The 18310-nt window shown below is 36.8% G+C and overlaps 1 protein-coding gene across 1 annotated transcript; it reads left to right on the top strand.

Annotated features, from left to right (window-relative positions):
- The first annotated feature begins 2954 nt into the window (after positions 1–2954).
- Positions 2955–10676, top strand: LOC122296771 (BEL1-like homeodomain protein 4). The gene is made up of 5 exons (XM_043106565.1): positions 2955–3345; positions 3641–5100; positions 6412–6797; positions 7307–7367; positions 9664–10676. Exons 2-5 carry the CDS (start codon positions 3715–3717, stop codon positions 10342–10344), a joined length of 2514 nt encoding a protein of 837 aa, XP_042962499.1. The 5' UTR covers positions 2955–3345; positions 3641–3714; the 3' UTR covers positions 10345–10676.
- Positions 10677–18310: the final 7634 nt, after the last annotated feature.

The raw sequence follows: 18310 nt of genomic DNA, 5'->3' as shown, positions 1-18310 counted from the left end.
TCTCTTAATTTAATTATATATCGATGATCTGTGTATGCGAGCGCGAGATGAAGAGAATATTTTGCACCTCCTTCAAACGATTAAAATGAAAATATCTATATATTTTCAACAATGGACAAATTAATATTCTTATAACTTTTGAAGATTGAATTGCAAGTTGATGAATTAATTAAGATTTATTCTCTACAATTGGCTGAATTTTTTGAGATCATGATCAGGAATCAGAAACTATACGATTCCTAGCTAGACGTTTAATTGGATGGCGCTTGAAGGCCGGCCGGGGAACCAGATATTGGATTTTATTTATTTTTCAGTTTATTGTGATCTTTGACAATTAATAATAATAATAATAATAATTCAGAAAATGAAAAGGCATGATGCAAGGTTGGGTGCCGACTAAGAAATTAAAGCATGATCTGTACGTACGTTTTCTCACATGGGAAAACAGTATGCTCACCTACATGACTTGTTCCCTCTGTATATATAAGAGTACTTCTATTCGTCTATTAATTAATATCGATCAGTAACATTTAAACCTATAGAATTAATAACATGCAGGGAAGGTACGTATAAACCTCATATTTAGAAATTGTACATTTTCTTGGTAGAAAATATCAAGTGATATTTTAGAATACCGTCTTTCATTTTAATATTTAAGCTAGCTAGTTATCACATTTGGGACCTTAAATAAATTTTTCTTTGCTCAATTAAGTTTAAATGATAAATTTTCTTAACTATTTTTCATAAAAATCATCAATCTTAAATGGTTTTATTTCTAGTATGTTCACTTTGGATTAATCTATATTATGAAACTTAATATTGTATAATAAAAAACTTTGGGTCAATGTTAATAGTTTATTATTTTTCCTAATCTTAGTTTTAATTTAATTTTAGTATAGCCACTTCCTTGAAAACAAATAATATATAAAAATTACACAAAATCTAGAGGTTATAGGAAAAAAAAAAATGGTAGAGAGGGATATTTCTATATATATTGAAAATTTTCAAAATTTTAGAAAGCATATGGAAATTTTAGAGACCTTAATCATGTTATGCTTAATGCAACATTAAAACTAACTTCTTGTTTGGATGTAAGTCTTCTAGGATTATCAGAAATACTTCAATTAACACCTTGTTTAGATACATTTTGAAAGAAATACAGATGTCCATCGGGGGATCAATCCACATAATTCGATCCTGGCCATCACTATATATATAGGAATAATGTATTTTTATTGAAATGGATAAAATTAATATCCTTGATTATCTTTTTTTTTTTAATTGTATGAGAAATTAGGGGTTGTTTTCTTTACATATATATGTTGGCTGTACGTGCTTGTTATTTGCACCATGTACTTAAAATAAATGTAGGCTTTTCTATATATATTTTCTTTTGATATTTTGTATTTTTAATTGATGGATATTTTATGGGTGCATTAGAAAAGCATGACACAGTATCGTATTAATCCTAAAATCCTATCAGATATCGATCGAGTGATTCACAAAAGTCATGGTTTTCGTTCAGATTTTTTATCGTCACATTTTTTCAAAAAGAATTTTGGATGTCGAAGAAAATATTAGATTCTCAATCCTAACATCAATTTGAATGATCATGATTCCCCTCCAAGTTGAATGATCAACTATATATATACGTATTTTGCCTACAATATTCCTTCAAACAACTCAACTGGCCTTAAACCTAGCACACAACTAGAATATTACACATACATGGATCATGTCGAGTGATATCAATCCTACATCATGAGTTTCCAATCTCGATCCATAGCGCTACCACGAGGCTTGATCTAGACATGCATGATTCCTACATTAACCATACGAAGAGGACAAAACCACTGCACACGCACAAACCGCAGCCGTTATGGCCACATTACCAGGCCCTAATTTCTCACCTCGATCTCTATCTAAGGGATTCCCAAGAAGCACATACGTACATGCACGCATGCACTGTTTTATAAGCTTGCGCTCTCAATTCTCTATGCACATGAATTTCTCTGCCTCATGACCTCAAAGAAGCGTTTGTCCGTATGTTCAATATTGTTATATATAATCTTGACATTGCCAAACCTTAAAGGCGCGGTTATTTGTCATTCCTTTCATACAAACCTAACTTGTCCCAAGTCCCCCAACCCTCATGTCTAGCAATCATGTGGCACCAGCCGCCGGCCTTTCTTTTGAGTATTTATACATATAGTTCCCTTTAGAATTAGAAATACCTCTAATTTAGACCCCTATGAGCTAGTTGTCCCTCTATTTTCGCTATATATGGTAGGCTTTTATAAATGCATAAGATTAACAATAATAGCAATAGTAATATATTGAAATGACCAAATTGACCTAGCCAACCAATATTAATTTTGCCAATTCATGACAATTATTAGGTAGGGCATCATGGTCATTCGAAGAAATCCGGCCAAAGGATATATGGTGGTAGTTTGGATCATTGAGAGATGACTTTGTACTGACCTTATCTTTATTTTTATTCCGTAGTTTGCGTTGGTTTCCAATGGATCGAACGTAAGGAAAATGACAATAATTGTGGACTTTTGAAAGGTGTTCTCGTCATTTCACATAAACCAAAATACATATTTACTTAAATTGAGAAAAATATGTGAATTAGTTGTCACTGATAACAATTTTGTTGAAAAGGCCAGTTATTAATTGGTCACCTCAACTTGTAGTGTGTGGGACTTATCATATATATATATATATATATATTTGTATATATAATTAATGTGCTCATGATCTTTTATGTACAAGGCCATTTCTGTCAATTAATTAGAACAAATAACAATAAATCAAAAGTCTTTTTTTTTTTTTTTTGTATTTATTTGTTGTACGTTTGTCTTCTTTCACATGTTATAATATTTCCATTTAATATAAATTTTCATTGACAAAATGAGTTCAACAAATAGAATAAATAAAAGTTATAATTGGTGAGTAAAAAGGAGGTGAAGAAGAAGAAAAGCGACGGCCTCTCTCTCTCTCTCTCCGGCGTGAGTTTCTTTTTGAGAGAGATATGATCAGTCCCCAAAGCTTCCGTTTTCATTTTATATATAGCATATAAACTTCCATCTCTCTTTTTCCGGAAGGTGATTGCAAAAACATTATACTGCAGAGAGCAGCTGAAGAGAGAGAAAAAGAAAAAGAAAAAGACGACAGACAAGGAGCAACATAAAGGGAGAGCGAGAGAGAGAGAGAGAGAGAGAGAGAGAGAGAGAGAGAACAAAAAAAAAAAAGGAGGAATTCAGGAAGCTTTCAATTACCGCAGAAGAGAGAACGATGTCTGAGAGCTTTACATCCTTTCACTCTCTGCAACTCTAAGAGGTACATACGCACACTCATATAAATACACAAACACACACACACACGATGAACAAAGCTGAAAATGATGATCAAGAGAAGTAAAAAATTAAAAAATAAATAAAAAAGCACCCCAACAAAGACACATCCTATTCGCTCCCTTTGTTTGTTCCTTTCTTCTTTCTGTTTAGTACTAGTCTTTTTCCTTCTTGTTTTTTTTTTTTTTTTTTTGGTTATAGATGAATGACTCAAGATAGATGATGGGTATTCTTCCATTTGCTTGTCTCTCATGGCTGATCCGTTTTCAATTAATGAACAGCAAGGGAAGACAGTACTGTGCGTTGTGCCTCAAGAGCAAAAGAAGGAGATGATGATGAAGAACATGATTCTGATATGGAACTAGTAACACCACCACTTCCACCAATTTTCTCGCACTTAAAGACCCACCATTCAATTCCAATCCCAGAAAAGTCCAATTCTGCCAGTTCTATGTCCCAGGACTACCACCACGGCATCTTCAGCTTCTCCAATGGGTTTGAGAGATCCGCCGTGTCACACCATGAGCAACAACATCAGCAACATCATCATCACCATCATCAACAAGCTCAGCAACACCACATAGCCCAGCAGATCCGCAGGGACAAACTGAGAGTACAAGGCTTCGAGCAGCCACCGCCACAACTGGTGGGGATTGATGAAGAAGAATCTGGGGGCCTTCCGGTGTATGAGACGGCGGGGATGTTATCAGAGATGTTCAATTTCCCTTCTGGGGGTGCTACCGCTGCAGACTTGTTAGAACAGCCGATGGCACCGAGCTTTCGGACCCCGCGGCCACAGCCGGTGGCAACAGGTGTGGCCAACGAGTGGTACGGATCAAACAGACAAGGGATGGTGGTGGGGCTCGGACCCTTGGGAGATGCAAAAAATCAGAATAGTGTGAACAGCCGGGATAGTCTAGTACATCAGCCTCCTCCTCATCATCATCATCATGCTCAGATTTCAAACATTAATGCCGCGGAATCAGCCGCTGCCATGCAGCTTTTTTTAATGAATCCACAGCCCAGATCTCCATCTCCTCCACCTCCTTCAACTTCTTCTACTCTCCACATGTTGCTCCCAAACCCATCGACTTCTCTTCACCAAGGGTTTGCAGCCTCTGGGGCTTCTGGAGGAGCCTTTGGACAATTCACTTGGGTGCCTGATCATAGCAGTAATGATGGAGGTAACACTGGTGCCCACCTCAACAACACCAGTGAAATTGGAGGGGTTGTGGAAAGCCAAGGCCTATCATTGTCTCTATCGTCTTCGCTACAACATCTGGAAGCGTCTAAAGCTGAGGAATTGAGGATGGGGGATGGTGGGTCGATATTTTATTACAATCAAGGAGCTGGAGGCTCATCGTCGAGTACCGCTCAGTATTATAAGAACTTGGGTGGCCATAACCAGACATTACATTTACAAGGAGTGGCTCATAATAACCATCAGGTTCATGCTGGGTTTGGGTCCTCATCATTAGGTGTGGTGAACGTGCTAAGGAATTCAAAATATGTTAAAGCCGCCCAAGAATTGTTGGAAGAGTTCTGCAGTGTTGGTAGGGGGCAATTCAAGAAGAACAAATTTGGAAAGCAAAACGCAAACCCTAACTCCATTAATCCAGGTAACAGTACTTCTGGTGCAGCTGGTTCTTCGTCATCCTCAAAGGATCTCCCTCCATTGTCAGCGGCTGACAGGACTGAGCATCAAAGAAGGAAGGTCAAGCTTCTTTCCATGCTTGATGAGGCATGTAATCTTACTCTCCTCACCTTCTCTCTCCTCTCAAGATTTAGGATTCAATTATCATTTTGCATATTTATTTAGTTCAATATTATCTTTTAAAAACCACCGGGACAAAATCAAAGTTCTACCCAGTTTTCATATAATTGACAGTATAAAGTATCCTTCACACACACACACACACACCCGTAACTACAAGCTGCCGGCTGGTGAAATAAATATTGGATCAAATTTCTTGCGTGTGATTACACACTTCAATTATTTTTAATTTTATATTATATATATATATATATATATTACTGAATGAATTGGGGGTGTGTGTTAATTATATAAGAAAACCGGGTGTTTTTGTTAGGTGAAAACCTACGAGAATGCTATAATGGGAATATTAATTATTGCATCCGCCAGTAAGATGAGATATTGTTCCTTGTGATTGGAGATGGAGATCATGGCCAATATATCTAAGCTACACGCCACATCACGTAGGAAGTTTTCATGAATGCAATTGCCTCTAAAAGATCCATATCCATCAGAATATATATATATAGCAGGGAAAGGCGCCAGTGATGATATTCCTTATAAGTTGACCGGGGAAGTGGATCGTGTTTTCTTTTCTTTTTCTTTTCCTTGCTCTTTTTTCCCTGCTTGTGATCATATATTTCTTTGTGCACAAATTAACGGCTCATGTACTGGGAAAAGAAGATATCATACATGGGGATATTCTCTCTTCTTTAAATTACCATCGCGTCAGTACTGTAGCAGGCTTTAGTGCAATAAGCTGCATTTAATATTTTATTTCCCAGCTTTGGGTAATTTCCTTCATGAGCAATGAATTAAGTCGTCTTAGGTAATTATTCGAATTTCGAGGGCCTATATATATTTATATAAAAAAACTAGATCAGCCAATGGGGATTCGTCTTTCTCATTTCATTTTCTATTCCCTAATTCTTTTTGTCTTTTCTTTGGCTCAACTACTCAATTTCGCTGTACGTGTGTTTTATGTTGACTATCTTTATTCCAAGTCGTTGCTTGATTCTTAATTTAATTTACGTACTTATCTTAATTGGTGGGCGATCGATCGAGCTAAATCAGTGCTGAAATTGATAGACTTTGTGCGGGTATATATCCGATCCATATATATTCAAGTAGTCTTAACGGGATAAGACGCTATCATAACATATGCAATTTCATAATTTATTTATTTAAAAAAGAAAAAAGAAAAAAGAGCACCTTAATTTCTTATAATGTTTAACACGATTCCAAAATCTTGAGGATATTGACTAATTTGCTTATTATTTATCCGACATTTATGTGCAGGTGGATCGAAGATACAACCATTACTGTGAACAAATGCATATGGTGATGAACTCGTTCGATCTGGTTATGGGTTTAGGTGCGGCAGTCCCTTATACAGCTCTTGCACAGAAGGCAATGTCACGGCATTTCCGGTGTCTAAAAGACGCAATTTCAGCACAACTGAAGCATAGTTGTGAGCTTCTCGGAGACAAAGATGGTGCGGGGACTTCAGGAATAACCAAGGGAGAGACTCCAAGGCTTAAACTGCTGGAGCAAAGCCTAAGACAGCAAAGAGCCTTTCATCAAATGGGGATGATGGAACAAGAAGCTTGGAGACCCCAACGAGGGTTGCCTGAGCGTTCGGTGAACATCTTGAGAGCCTGGCTTTTCGAGCATTTCCTTCACCCGTACGTTACTAAGTTACTTTTACCTTATATATCAGCATACCTAATAATTATCAAAACCATGAAAGTTGAAACATCAAACAATATGCTTTTTCATTAACTTCTCAATTAAAATTAAGACTGATTAGTGTTTAGAGCACGAGTAATTAATGCAGTGCCCTTTATTAATAATGAATTTGCTCGTCATCAAAAAGCTGTAAAAAGAGTTCCATTAATTAAGCCATATCATCTCTCTCTCTCTCTCTCTCTTGCTCTCTTTCTCTCTCTTCCTCAAAACTGATAATATAAAGACGGATCAGTAGTGCTGAGAAGAGTAGTGGTCTGCTTTACTTGAGCTGCAGGAAGCAGCTACCTGCTGCTGGATCTCTCTTTCTTTTGTCTTAGATTCTCACGCCCATGCAGGCAAACAAGGAAAGGGTTCAATCCCGTCTAGGGGAACAGAAAGCTTGGTGGATCTTTGTACGTACGTCATGGGCAAGAACTCTAATGTCATTTTCTGGTCTCTTTCTCAGGTATCCAAGCGATGCAGATAAACACCTGTTGGCACGGCAGACTGGCTTATCGAGAAATCAGGTTCGTCCTCTCTACTTCTCCTTTTTCTCTATATAAAACAGTACTAAAATCTTCAGATTACATTAATGGAGAAGAGAATCTTTTCTGGATGCTGTGTGTCCGTGCATTGTGAAGTCCAGTAATTCTTACAATAACCATTTTCACAAAACTTTGGAGAATATATTGGAATATTTAAATAACTTAATTCATATTTAATTAAATAACTTATTACGGATATAATTACAGCGGTTTGACCGTTTGAACTTAGAACTACCGTTTTAGTGGCACTTAATCACCAACTATTTTTATATAAATACTTAAGTTTTGGGAATACGATCAGTTGTTACTCCAATTGTCTCAAAAAGTTAATAGAAAATCAGAGTTTAATAATTTAAATTATATATATTATGTAACACTTATTTCATGTGTGAGTTAAATTCTCCTTAACATGAATTGAATTGAACGTTGTGTTAAATATTTGTTTGAAATAAGGTAAAATGTGGATTAATTAGTATTCGAACTCAATCAAGACCTCCACATATATATAATATCATATATCATATAATATATTACGTTAAATCACTAATTATTTCAAGAGGTTATTACCTTGTTTGTGTAACAACATGCTATTCTCATATATTAATTTTAATATTTTTTTTCTAAACATCACTCAAACACAAAATCTTTTTTGATTTCAAATTTTTAATTTTTTCAACTAATCATTACCTAATTATCATTATTTAAACACAAAATCTTATACAATTTTTTCAGACTTCCAAACAAAACACATCAAATTAACAAGACAACTTTTCCAAATTGTAAAATAGAAATAATATATATTTAAACAATTTTTAACTTTACAATATGTTTATTCAAATTTTCTCTATCATTTCCTAAAATCTAATAAAATATTTTAACTCAAATTATTTCACTACCATTCACAAATTATTTCATTACTATTCACATATATTATGATCAGATATTCTAAATTTTCAAACAAGCCTAAATTGTTTAATTTGGAAATAAAAAGTTTAATAATTTGAATTATACTGATCAGTAACAAGAAAGAAAAGGACTGATCATTGTACTTAATTAAGGAAACGGCAGAAACTTCGGTCGGATGTACTGCATGGGTCGAGTTATATATGTGATCTGGTTAATTAATTAGTTGTCTTTCTCTTACTGTGTTTCGTCCTCTATTATTCTTTTTCATTTGCATTTGCTCTTTTCCATCACGACATAAATTCTGAGATAATTAGAAAGGAACGGACTAATTTGCAGATGAGACATGAGAGTTTGCAGCTTTGAATCTCTCTCTCTCTCTCACTCACAGATACAGTACATGCACACACATCTCCAATGTCACCATCCAACCACACGGTACGGTGCAGACATGGACCAATTGCGTCCTTAACATGATCATTTAATATACAAAACAATAGAACTATTATGAATTGCTCGTGGTTTATCTGTCATGTACAACACATGACTAGGGTACATGTATAGTAAGAAAGAAGTTCTTCATGTTCCCAGGTCGTCCTGTAGTACTAACTCGTTCGGCTTAATAATTACGAAAGTCAGTTATCCAGGCTCATTAATGGAGCGGCGACCTTTGTAGTAAGATAGGTTGACTGTTGTGTTTTACCAAGCTTAGGGTTGTCATTTCAAGGCCTTTTCAGATCTTTGAGTATCAATTTTGGTTGCATGCATGATTGTTGATCATTGTTTAAGATATATACAAGCTTGCAGAGTTTTTGCAAACGAGTCATTTACATATACATATAATATATATATATATATATATATATACAATTTATCTTTGACCTAACCACATACGATCGAATTTGGAATACGTAACATATATGCAAACCATGCAATCGTACGGGTAGTTTAATTCTTCACCATTACAAAAGAAAATGCAAATGATTTTTTTTTGTTTGTCGTGTAGTCATTATATATGCGGCCTAGCAATACATATTTTCAGTGGGAACGTACACATTTGAAGTGGTTGAAAGCAGCTGATCTAGTAATAAATGACTCTGCCAGGCCAGAAACAAGAACAAAAAGATAATTTGTCATATAGGAATGATGTTTATTTAGGGTTGAAATAATTATATGCATAGATGGAAGTAATACCACTTGATCATCACTTCATGATCACTATCTCATCACTTATCTTCCATGCTAGTACTTATAAAAAAAAAACTTATCTTCCATGCTAGTATTCTTAAATATTTTTTCAATGAGCAGGACATGTTGATTTGGAGTGTAAATTTAAGAATCTTGTCTATAATGAACATGATGTGTGTTGTTTCAGGTTTCAAACTGGTTTATTAATGCCAGGGTTCGGTTGTGGAAACCCATGGTGGAAGAGATGTACCAGCAAGAAAAGAAAGATGTGGATCAGGAGGATACAGATCAGGAGGGATCAGAAGGAGAAATTATAAGGAACCAAAACAGCAATATTGGCCTCAGTACTACTACACAAACTCCAACGCCCACAACGACAGCTACAACACCAACATCAACAACAACAGCATCAATATTACCAACAGCAACAACAATATTAACAACTACCACGCCAACAGGCAAAAGATCCGATGTCAATGCGTCTGAAAACGACCCTTCACTTATCGCAATCAATAGACATTGCTTCTCGGAAAACCAAGCAAAGAAGGGAAACTCTACCACCATCAGTACCACCGCCGCCGAGGTGTCACCGCCTGTGTCACTCTGTTTCCCGACGACCCAGGACATGAGCTCGGAAGGCCTGCACCAGCATAGACCAAATATGGCTACCGAAGACACGTGTCGCCGTGGCAGCGTGGTTGCAGCTGACTTTGGGACCATCTCTGGGAATGCTGACAATAATATTGGGTCTACCCTCATTAGGTTTGGGACCACGGCTGGTGATGTGTCACTGACTCTAGGGCTACGCCATGCAGGAAACATGCCAGAGAAAAGTTCTTTCTCAGTTAGGGACTTTGGAGGATGCTAAAGTTCAATAGCAGCTTAAAGGGAACCCCCCCCCCAAAAAAAAAAAAACACTTTTGCTTTATGATTTTTTAATTTTCTTGTCCCAACCATTATGAAACACGTACGGGGGTCTATTATAATTGTATAGTAGATTGTTTCTGCATACTTTCCTTTCTGTATTTAAGCTTTAATTAACTTTAAGGGGGTGCCTTCGATCACTATATATATATATATAGGACAGCTAGGATCAGTACTTAATTACTGGAATATCATCCATGCATGAAACCATTTGATCATCTTGAGAGAGATAGATAATAGATTTATGATATTATTCCTAGATGTCATCACGACTTCTTTTTGTCTTTAACAACAGCATGCTTATTCATATAGATCATCAGAGTGGGAACGATTCCCATATATATATACGTACAAATAATAAAAAGAAAAATCCAAATTGCCTAATTAATTTACAAATGCAATGAATTTTAATTTAATAAATGATCAGTCAGAAATTACACAAAGTAATTAAATAATTCCTGAGTATGTGATGGTCAAAAAGTTGATCGAACATTAATTGATGATGCGGACAACAGAGCCACACGACGCGGTGTTGAAACTATGATTCATATCATCATTAATTGGAGTGTTTTGATTGTTAGTTCACACTAATTAAGACGACCAGCAAAAGCCGGCGCAGGTGGTGGGATGAGAACAAGTTTATCAACTTGACCATTAAAGGGGGTGCCTTTGTTAAAAAAAATAAAAATTAATACCATCTAATTAATAGATAGATGTAAAAACAACTTGAATTTATGATATAATACAAATAATTAAATTTACATATTTTTATTAATTTAAACTTTAGAATAAGTTTTACTCTATTACTGTTTGGCTATAAAAAATTTTCATCTCAAACATAAAATTTTTATCTCATTATTATAATTTTTTCAAATCTCCATATAAAATATAATAAATAATTTAACTTTTTTCAAATCCCAATATAATAATAATATTAAAATATAATATTTTAATATTTAATCTTAAAACTTAAAATTCTTATCTAAAAAATCTCAATGGCCAAGCAGAATTGCTATACTTGAAGAGTCTAACCAACGTACACTTGAGGGATGGTGTTAAGGATGCAATACAATAATTTAATCTTTACAACTCTATCAGCGTCACTACAAGATAAATGAATTTTTTAGACTAAAATTTTGTGATCAAAATGACTACATTTTGATCACAAAAATCCGTTTCCTTGTAGCTAGCTTAAACTTTTTGGCAGCATTAATTGAGAGATGGCCAATCCAAGGGGGCCGGAAGAGGAGAGGCTTCTCCCCCTCAGATGATCAGTAGCTAGCATAGGGTTGAGATGGGGGGAGTTCACGTACAGGATGAGACCAGAGAGAACGGAGAGGAAAAGAAAAGTTAGATGACCTGAAAGGTGAAGGTCTCAAGCTAGTCTGATGTTAACATGATTCTATTGAACGCTAAAAGTTAAATGATGATCAGTACTGTTGATTGGTAATAAAAAAAATAAAAAATAAAAAATAAAAACCCATAGGTTGAAAATAGAAACAGATCAGCAGGGTGCACAATATTGGAATTTTAAGGTATGTGTACTATTCGTCTTTCTTTTATTAGGTATATATAAAATATAAGGTGTTTTAAATTAAAGCTGGTTTCAATTTTTGGGGATGATCTTTATAAAATCCTTTTCAATATGTTTTTACGATCGAACCTTATATATATAATTAGAAACAACAGGTTTCTTGCCTTGAAAACGACCAGCCATTGATCCCACCAATGCCTTCATTGTTGGCAAATCCTTTAATTTCATGTACTTCTATTGACTATATATATATAGCTCACATGAAAGATAATAAAACAATTTCCTTTAAAGGGAGTTTTATATATCCTTCCAAAACCTAATTAACCCACTTATGTGTATTGCAATATCAAGATATATAGTTGTTTCTAATTAACTATCGAGCTAGAAAATTGCAAAAACTTTATTCTAATTGCAAAAATATTATTAACACACTTCATGTACTAGATTATGTGCGGATAGATCAGCTAGCACGCTGAAATTTATGTTTTCAAATAATTTCATGGTAGTTGCTGATCATTGTGGTTGTGATTTGTTGCGACATGCGGTTAGCTGTGATTGTGATCATGGCTACCGATTATGTAGTCATCATCATCTTAGTGTCAATGTCTGTCTAGCAAAGTGCTTTCGTTGTCGATGGCTTTTTCGACCTCTACACATTTCATCTCTCCACCAGAAAGCTAGTGTTGGTACTGGATTGTAAGTACATTGAGATTTGGGACTGCTAAAGATATATAATTAAAAACATTTATTAGAGAAAGTTATTCACAAATCGATAAGATACATGATTATATATGTAGTTGTTGTGAGTTTATGTTATCTCTTTGGTCAATTGAAAAAGAAAAGGGAAGAGATTGATCAATTTGCTTTAAAATTTAATTTTCATAATAAATATGAGGAAGCTGGACTGAATTAAATATCCTGATGATCAGGTATGCTACCTAGCTAGGCAAATTATTTGTCTAAACACAGAAAGGTACGTGTCGATATTATATGGTACAAACACGCCAGCTTGTTCTAAACACCAATATATATATATATATATAGCTGGTCAATATTTTTGTCTCTATTTATAATTAGTCACGTTACAGGTAGAATTAATAGTAACATGTTACTTTCAAACCAATATATGCAGCCAGGATGCTTCTTTATATAAAGATCAATCCCAATCAATTTTGGTCTGCAAATCAAGCAACAACTACTCTTTACCAAATACATTGCTTTTCCTTTCAGACACTACTCCATAACCGAAACAACTTGTCCTATATATATATAGGATTCACGGACAAAGTTGTTCTGCTGCAAACATCAAGTCCGCTAGCTTGCTTTTGTACTCGTCATGTTGACTGTATGATCTATATAATTAAGAAGATTTTGTAGCACAGAAAACTTACAAAAATGACGTTAAAGGGTATATATATGAAAAGATGCTGCGCATGCATGCAGACAGCCAGCAACGACCTGCAAATTGCTATATATCTTGCCACCAAAAAATTACAATAATAATAACGACATAGGATTAAGGTTTTTCGATTGGTTTTAAAAGGGTTTATTCTTATAATTTTCCTTCCCCGATGGATGCCATGTAGGCTTTGTCCTAGGCAGTGAGAGACACGAACCAAAAATAATATTGAACCAGCTTCTAGCTAGCTAGCTAGCAGTTTGAAATGTACCGAAAAGAGGGAAGGAAAAACACCTGATTTTGGTGATCTGATATGAATCTGAATGCCATTTTTTTAGTTTTCATGAATTAACGTTTGCTTTCTGGCCTCAGTCTGAGACACTGTTCATTGTCACCTGGACGTACGGACAGGCTCAAAGACCTAGATAGCTACTTAATTAATTACTACAAACTGTAAAAATTTGCGGTATCACACGTCAGAATGATTTGTTTGTCTTGTTTGGAAGCATGACTTGCAGATTCTAACGTGATCATGATACAGACTCAGGTTCTCAAATTTCTCATTTAAATCATCGATCCGGCCCTGGCCCACACCCAGCACAATTGCAAGACAGGAACAACTTAGGAGGGTGGGCCCCACCTTATCTTGTGATTATAGAAAGGTACCCGTCGGATGCAGTCTTTTTTGGGTCAGGATTCAGGAACCCGAAGGAAAGGACAGTCAGATGATCTGATGACCCTAAGAAGAGATACCTGTACGTGGGCCCTAAACCATTGGAAACATAGAGTTGGGACACATAAATGGTGCTTGTGTTTTGGGCCTGGGTCCATCTAGAGCCTGTGGCCGGAAGTTTCATGTCGACAACAAATAAATGGGACAGATTGATTAATGCACAGAGGGTAGTAGGAGAGTAGGACAGGGTCAGCTCAGCTGTGAATAGCTTGCTTTACTCCACCCCACGGGAGCGCTAGTAGTCTTGTTCCGTGGTTACTGTTGGCGTACGTATACTTATGAGGTGCCAAAGACAACATGTAAAGTTGAATCCAGATACCTGTTAGCACACCAGAATGCTCTGCATCACAGCACTCACCTTCACAACAGAATGACCAACAGAATTGCACACAGCAGACATGCAAAACCCGTGTGATGCCACCTCAGAATATTAGATGATTAAATACGGAAACTTCTAGAAACTTCTTGTAAATCATTTGGTATCTGATTTCCTCTCTATAAATATTGTAAAGCACAGTGTGCTAAACATGAAAGATGTAATACTCTGCAATACCATGATGAGAAATGGGTTAACGCTATGAGCTGAAGACATTTGATGAAATGCCTCAAAGGGCGTAAACCATTTCAATACCCGTATTGCAGAGTATTACATCTTTCATGTTTAGCACACTGTGCTTTACAATATTTATAGAGAGGAAATCAGATACCAAATGATTTACAAGAAGTTTCTAGAAGTTTCCGTATTTAATCATCTAATATTCTGAGGTGGCATCACACGGGTTTTGCATGTCTGCTGTGTGCAATTCTGTTGGTCATTCTGTTGTGAAGGTGAGTGCTGTGATGCAGAGCATTCTGGTGTGCTAACAATACCTAAAATTCAAAGGCGCCACTGATTCTTCAATTTTATGATTATGATAAAAGGTGTGTGATATTTATCCACAGTTATGAAGTTGGCGAATTGTGAAACTGTTGTATGGTTCCAATGGTGGTGTTTTCGGTAATTCAGAGCCTAGAAATTGAGAGGGTTTTTAACCTTTCGTTGTGCTAAATTTAACATTGATATTGATAAGGAATCAAAGTACGTTGAAAAATAAAGGGAATCTACGATAAGTGTCATTCACCCCACCGTTTATTATTATTATTTTTTTATTAAAAATGAAAGAAATTTGAATCCCACCGGCGGTATGGAGGTTCTCTCCCTTTGATTCATTGGCTCTCAGTATGATGCTCTTCCAGAGGGATGGTGGGCGATTCAGGGACTGTGAGGATGCGTTGGGGCCAAATGGTCACGAGATTGTTTGGTATGTACGTGCTGCTCTAAAGATGGAGGTAGCTAGTATGTTGTATGTTGGGGGAGGGGAATCATATATTTCCGTGATGGAGAGAGATGGGAGGGGCTTTAGGTGGTTGGGCTAAGGGGAAGAAAGGGTGCTAGAGGATTGGAGGGCTAGATGAAAGGCTATGCAGGTTTAGAAAAATAGATGAAAGGATATTTGAGGCTTGGGCTTGGTAGATTGTATTAATATGTGCTTCCTGACTGTGAGCTAGGGGTGAAAACCGAACTTATCGGTGTAGTTTTTGGGTAGAACCAACGCCGACCGATGAGGTGAGATTTGTCGAAACAACCGACCATAACCGGTCGATGGGGAGGAGGAAAACTGTCTGTATCTATTCCAGCAGTTTTCTGGCGGTTTATGGTTGGTTCTCAGTTCCTCTAGCGGCGCTGGTTCTTGGAGAGAGTAGAGAGAGAGAGAGTTACTGAAGAGAGAGAGAGGCTGTAAAACCCAAGTGAATCGGGTAAAAAGAAAAAGATCAAAACGACGCCGTTTGATTTTAAATCCAACAACGTCGTTCTATTTATTTTTTTTTTCGTTTCTCATAGATAAAACGACACCGTTTGTATGGCGTCGTTTACATATGTTTTAATCTCATAGCATCAAATGACGCCGTTCCACTTAAACTGCGTCGTTTTATGTAGGTATAATTTAAAAAATATATATATGTGTGTAGTCGGCCGGTTCAGCGGTTTGAGCTGGCCTCAAACCGCGATCAAATCAACGGACGTCGGTTTTGTTAATTTTCTACCACCCGCTGACCGGTTCCCTGGCGATTCCGGCCGGTTCCTAACTCCAGCGGCCGGTCTATGTCGGTCACGACCGGTTTGTCAGTTTGTTGTACACCCCTACTGTGAGCTAAGCTGTGGGAAAAGGATTTGCGTTGGGAACAAGTGTGATACATGTATGTACGGAAGACAAAATTTTTGACTTTGAGTGGGAGACATGTTGGGGATTCGTTTGCTTGACTTCCTAAAGAAGGGACTGGGTGGACTAAGCCAACTGTAGTGCCATTAACGATGGGATGTGGTCTGTCTTGCAGGGAGAAGACATTATTTACCCTCTGATGTGCCAAATGTCCTGTGTACATTGGAGGTGTGTGCTAGCAAATTATTGTTGATACCAATGTGAGGGGAAAGATGACTCACTAAGTTGACAGAGGCATGTGGCCTGATTGGCATAACTCACAATCTCTAAAAATATAGGTCTGGAGTTTGAAACTCCTTTCTTCCAAATGTATATAAAAAAAAAAAAAATTACTCACTAAGTTGGACGAGAGAGACTCGAGTTGCGCAGCAAGCTCAGTCATGGGCTCTATAGAGTGGCTTGTCTCCTTCCCTCTAATCTTCTCCAATGGTGGCCCTTGCTTCCCTGACGTACGATTTTTGCTTTGTTCATTAATGGGGGCTTCCTTTGCATTTGGCTTGCTAGGGCTTAGTTCCAACACTAGATTCTCTAGGTTCAACGTTGACAAAATTGTTATTTTCTTATCAGTCAAGCTTGTGTTGCACTGAGGGGTTGGAGGATCCAGCAAAGTGGCTATGGTGATTTGATTTTGTACCATATCTTTCTAGTCTCATCCATAGCCTAAGTTCACCTTCAATTGTAGGTGGAGGACCTATTTAAACTCAGAGCTCATTCTATCATAAAAGTCTAAAGTGGAGAAAGCCTATAGGAGATGTCATTGGCTGATTAAAGGGAGTAAGGGAGTCCAAAGTGTATCGAAGATATACATGCATTACGCCATCTTTCACGAAAAGATAGAGACTTTATGCAATTACATGATCATCCTAGGCATTGGGTGATTATCCATACCGATAAATTTCGAATAAGATAAGCATTATGTATTAGCCTATATATATTAGGTAACCATTCATAGTAAGGGATCAACTCTCTTCTGAATTCTAAATTCTTTGGTTGCATTTACTGACTCAAGTATCAGAGTTTTCCCAGGTGAATTACATCGGAGTCTCTTAACAGTACGTGATTGAACGGTTGCAGAGGGGAAATGAGACACATCCTTAACAGTAGGGAATGAGTCTTTCATGCATGCAAGTGTTGGATGCATGCCCTAAACAGCTACCTACAGTTTAAACAAAAGATAAAGCCTTTCATATTTAAATTCAACCCAGGTTTGGAGCTTTTCAGATCATCTTGGTAGCGAAAATCCTAACTTTAGTGCCTAGGCTAGGTTTATTTCTACTTTGACTCTAAGGTAGGGCTTGCCATGCATTCCGAGGGGGTCCATGCTTCCATCAACCGCCATTGTTGTGTCCATACAGCTATCAAAGAGTGGGGCGTTTTGTGGAGTCATTTTTTATGAGGGTAGTCCATGGATTTGCACCCAGAGTTGTATTGTGGAAAAATCAAGCTCATTTAGCGTGGAATTAGGGGGCCATTCTCGTAAGATCAAGGGGTAGCATTTGATATTCCATGTGAAGATGGAGAGGATTTTTTTCCTTGTCTTTCTCTAAGGCAAAGTGGAACAGAAGTTTGTTGGCATCTATTACTTCAATGTGCAAATTTTCCGCAAAGCACCAAGATGATCTGATGGTGTTGTAAACCGTAGATTTTGGAGGTAGTTTTTGTCGGATGTTCTTGCCTGCAAATTTCCTGTTACAGTCGATTGTAGCTTTTTCTCTGTTGGTTTCTAATTTGAAAGAGAGGTCTAGCCAGGATAGAGATTTTGTATTTTCTGTGATGATGTCTATATCCTTGTTTGTATTATGAGATTAAAACCAGGAAGGGGGTGGTTAAGGGAGGAGACAAGATGGTGAGGAAGAAGCTGACAGTGGTTGAGGATTTATGAGAGGAGGGAGGTGAAAGGGGTTTGGTATAGAGACCCGGCGTCTCGAGGAGGCTGTAGAGAGAGAGAGAGAGAGTAGATTCTTTTGTCGAGACACTTTCATG

Source organism: Carya illinoinensis, chromosome 2 (genome assembly GCF_018687715.1).
Source record: "Carya illinoinensis cultivar Pawnee chromosome 2, C.illinoinensisPawnee_v1, whole genome shotgun sequence".
Taxonomy (NCBI): Eukaryota; Viridiplantae; Streptophyta; class Magnoliopsida; order Fagales; family Juglandaceae; genus Carya; species Carya illinoinensis.
The sequence above is the reverse complement of the archived record's forward strand: the minus strand, read 5'-3'. Positions and strand labels throughout refer to the sequence as shown.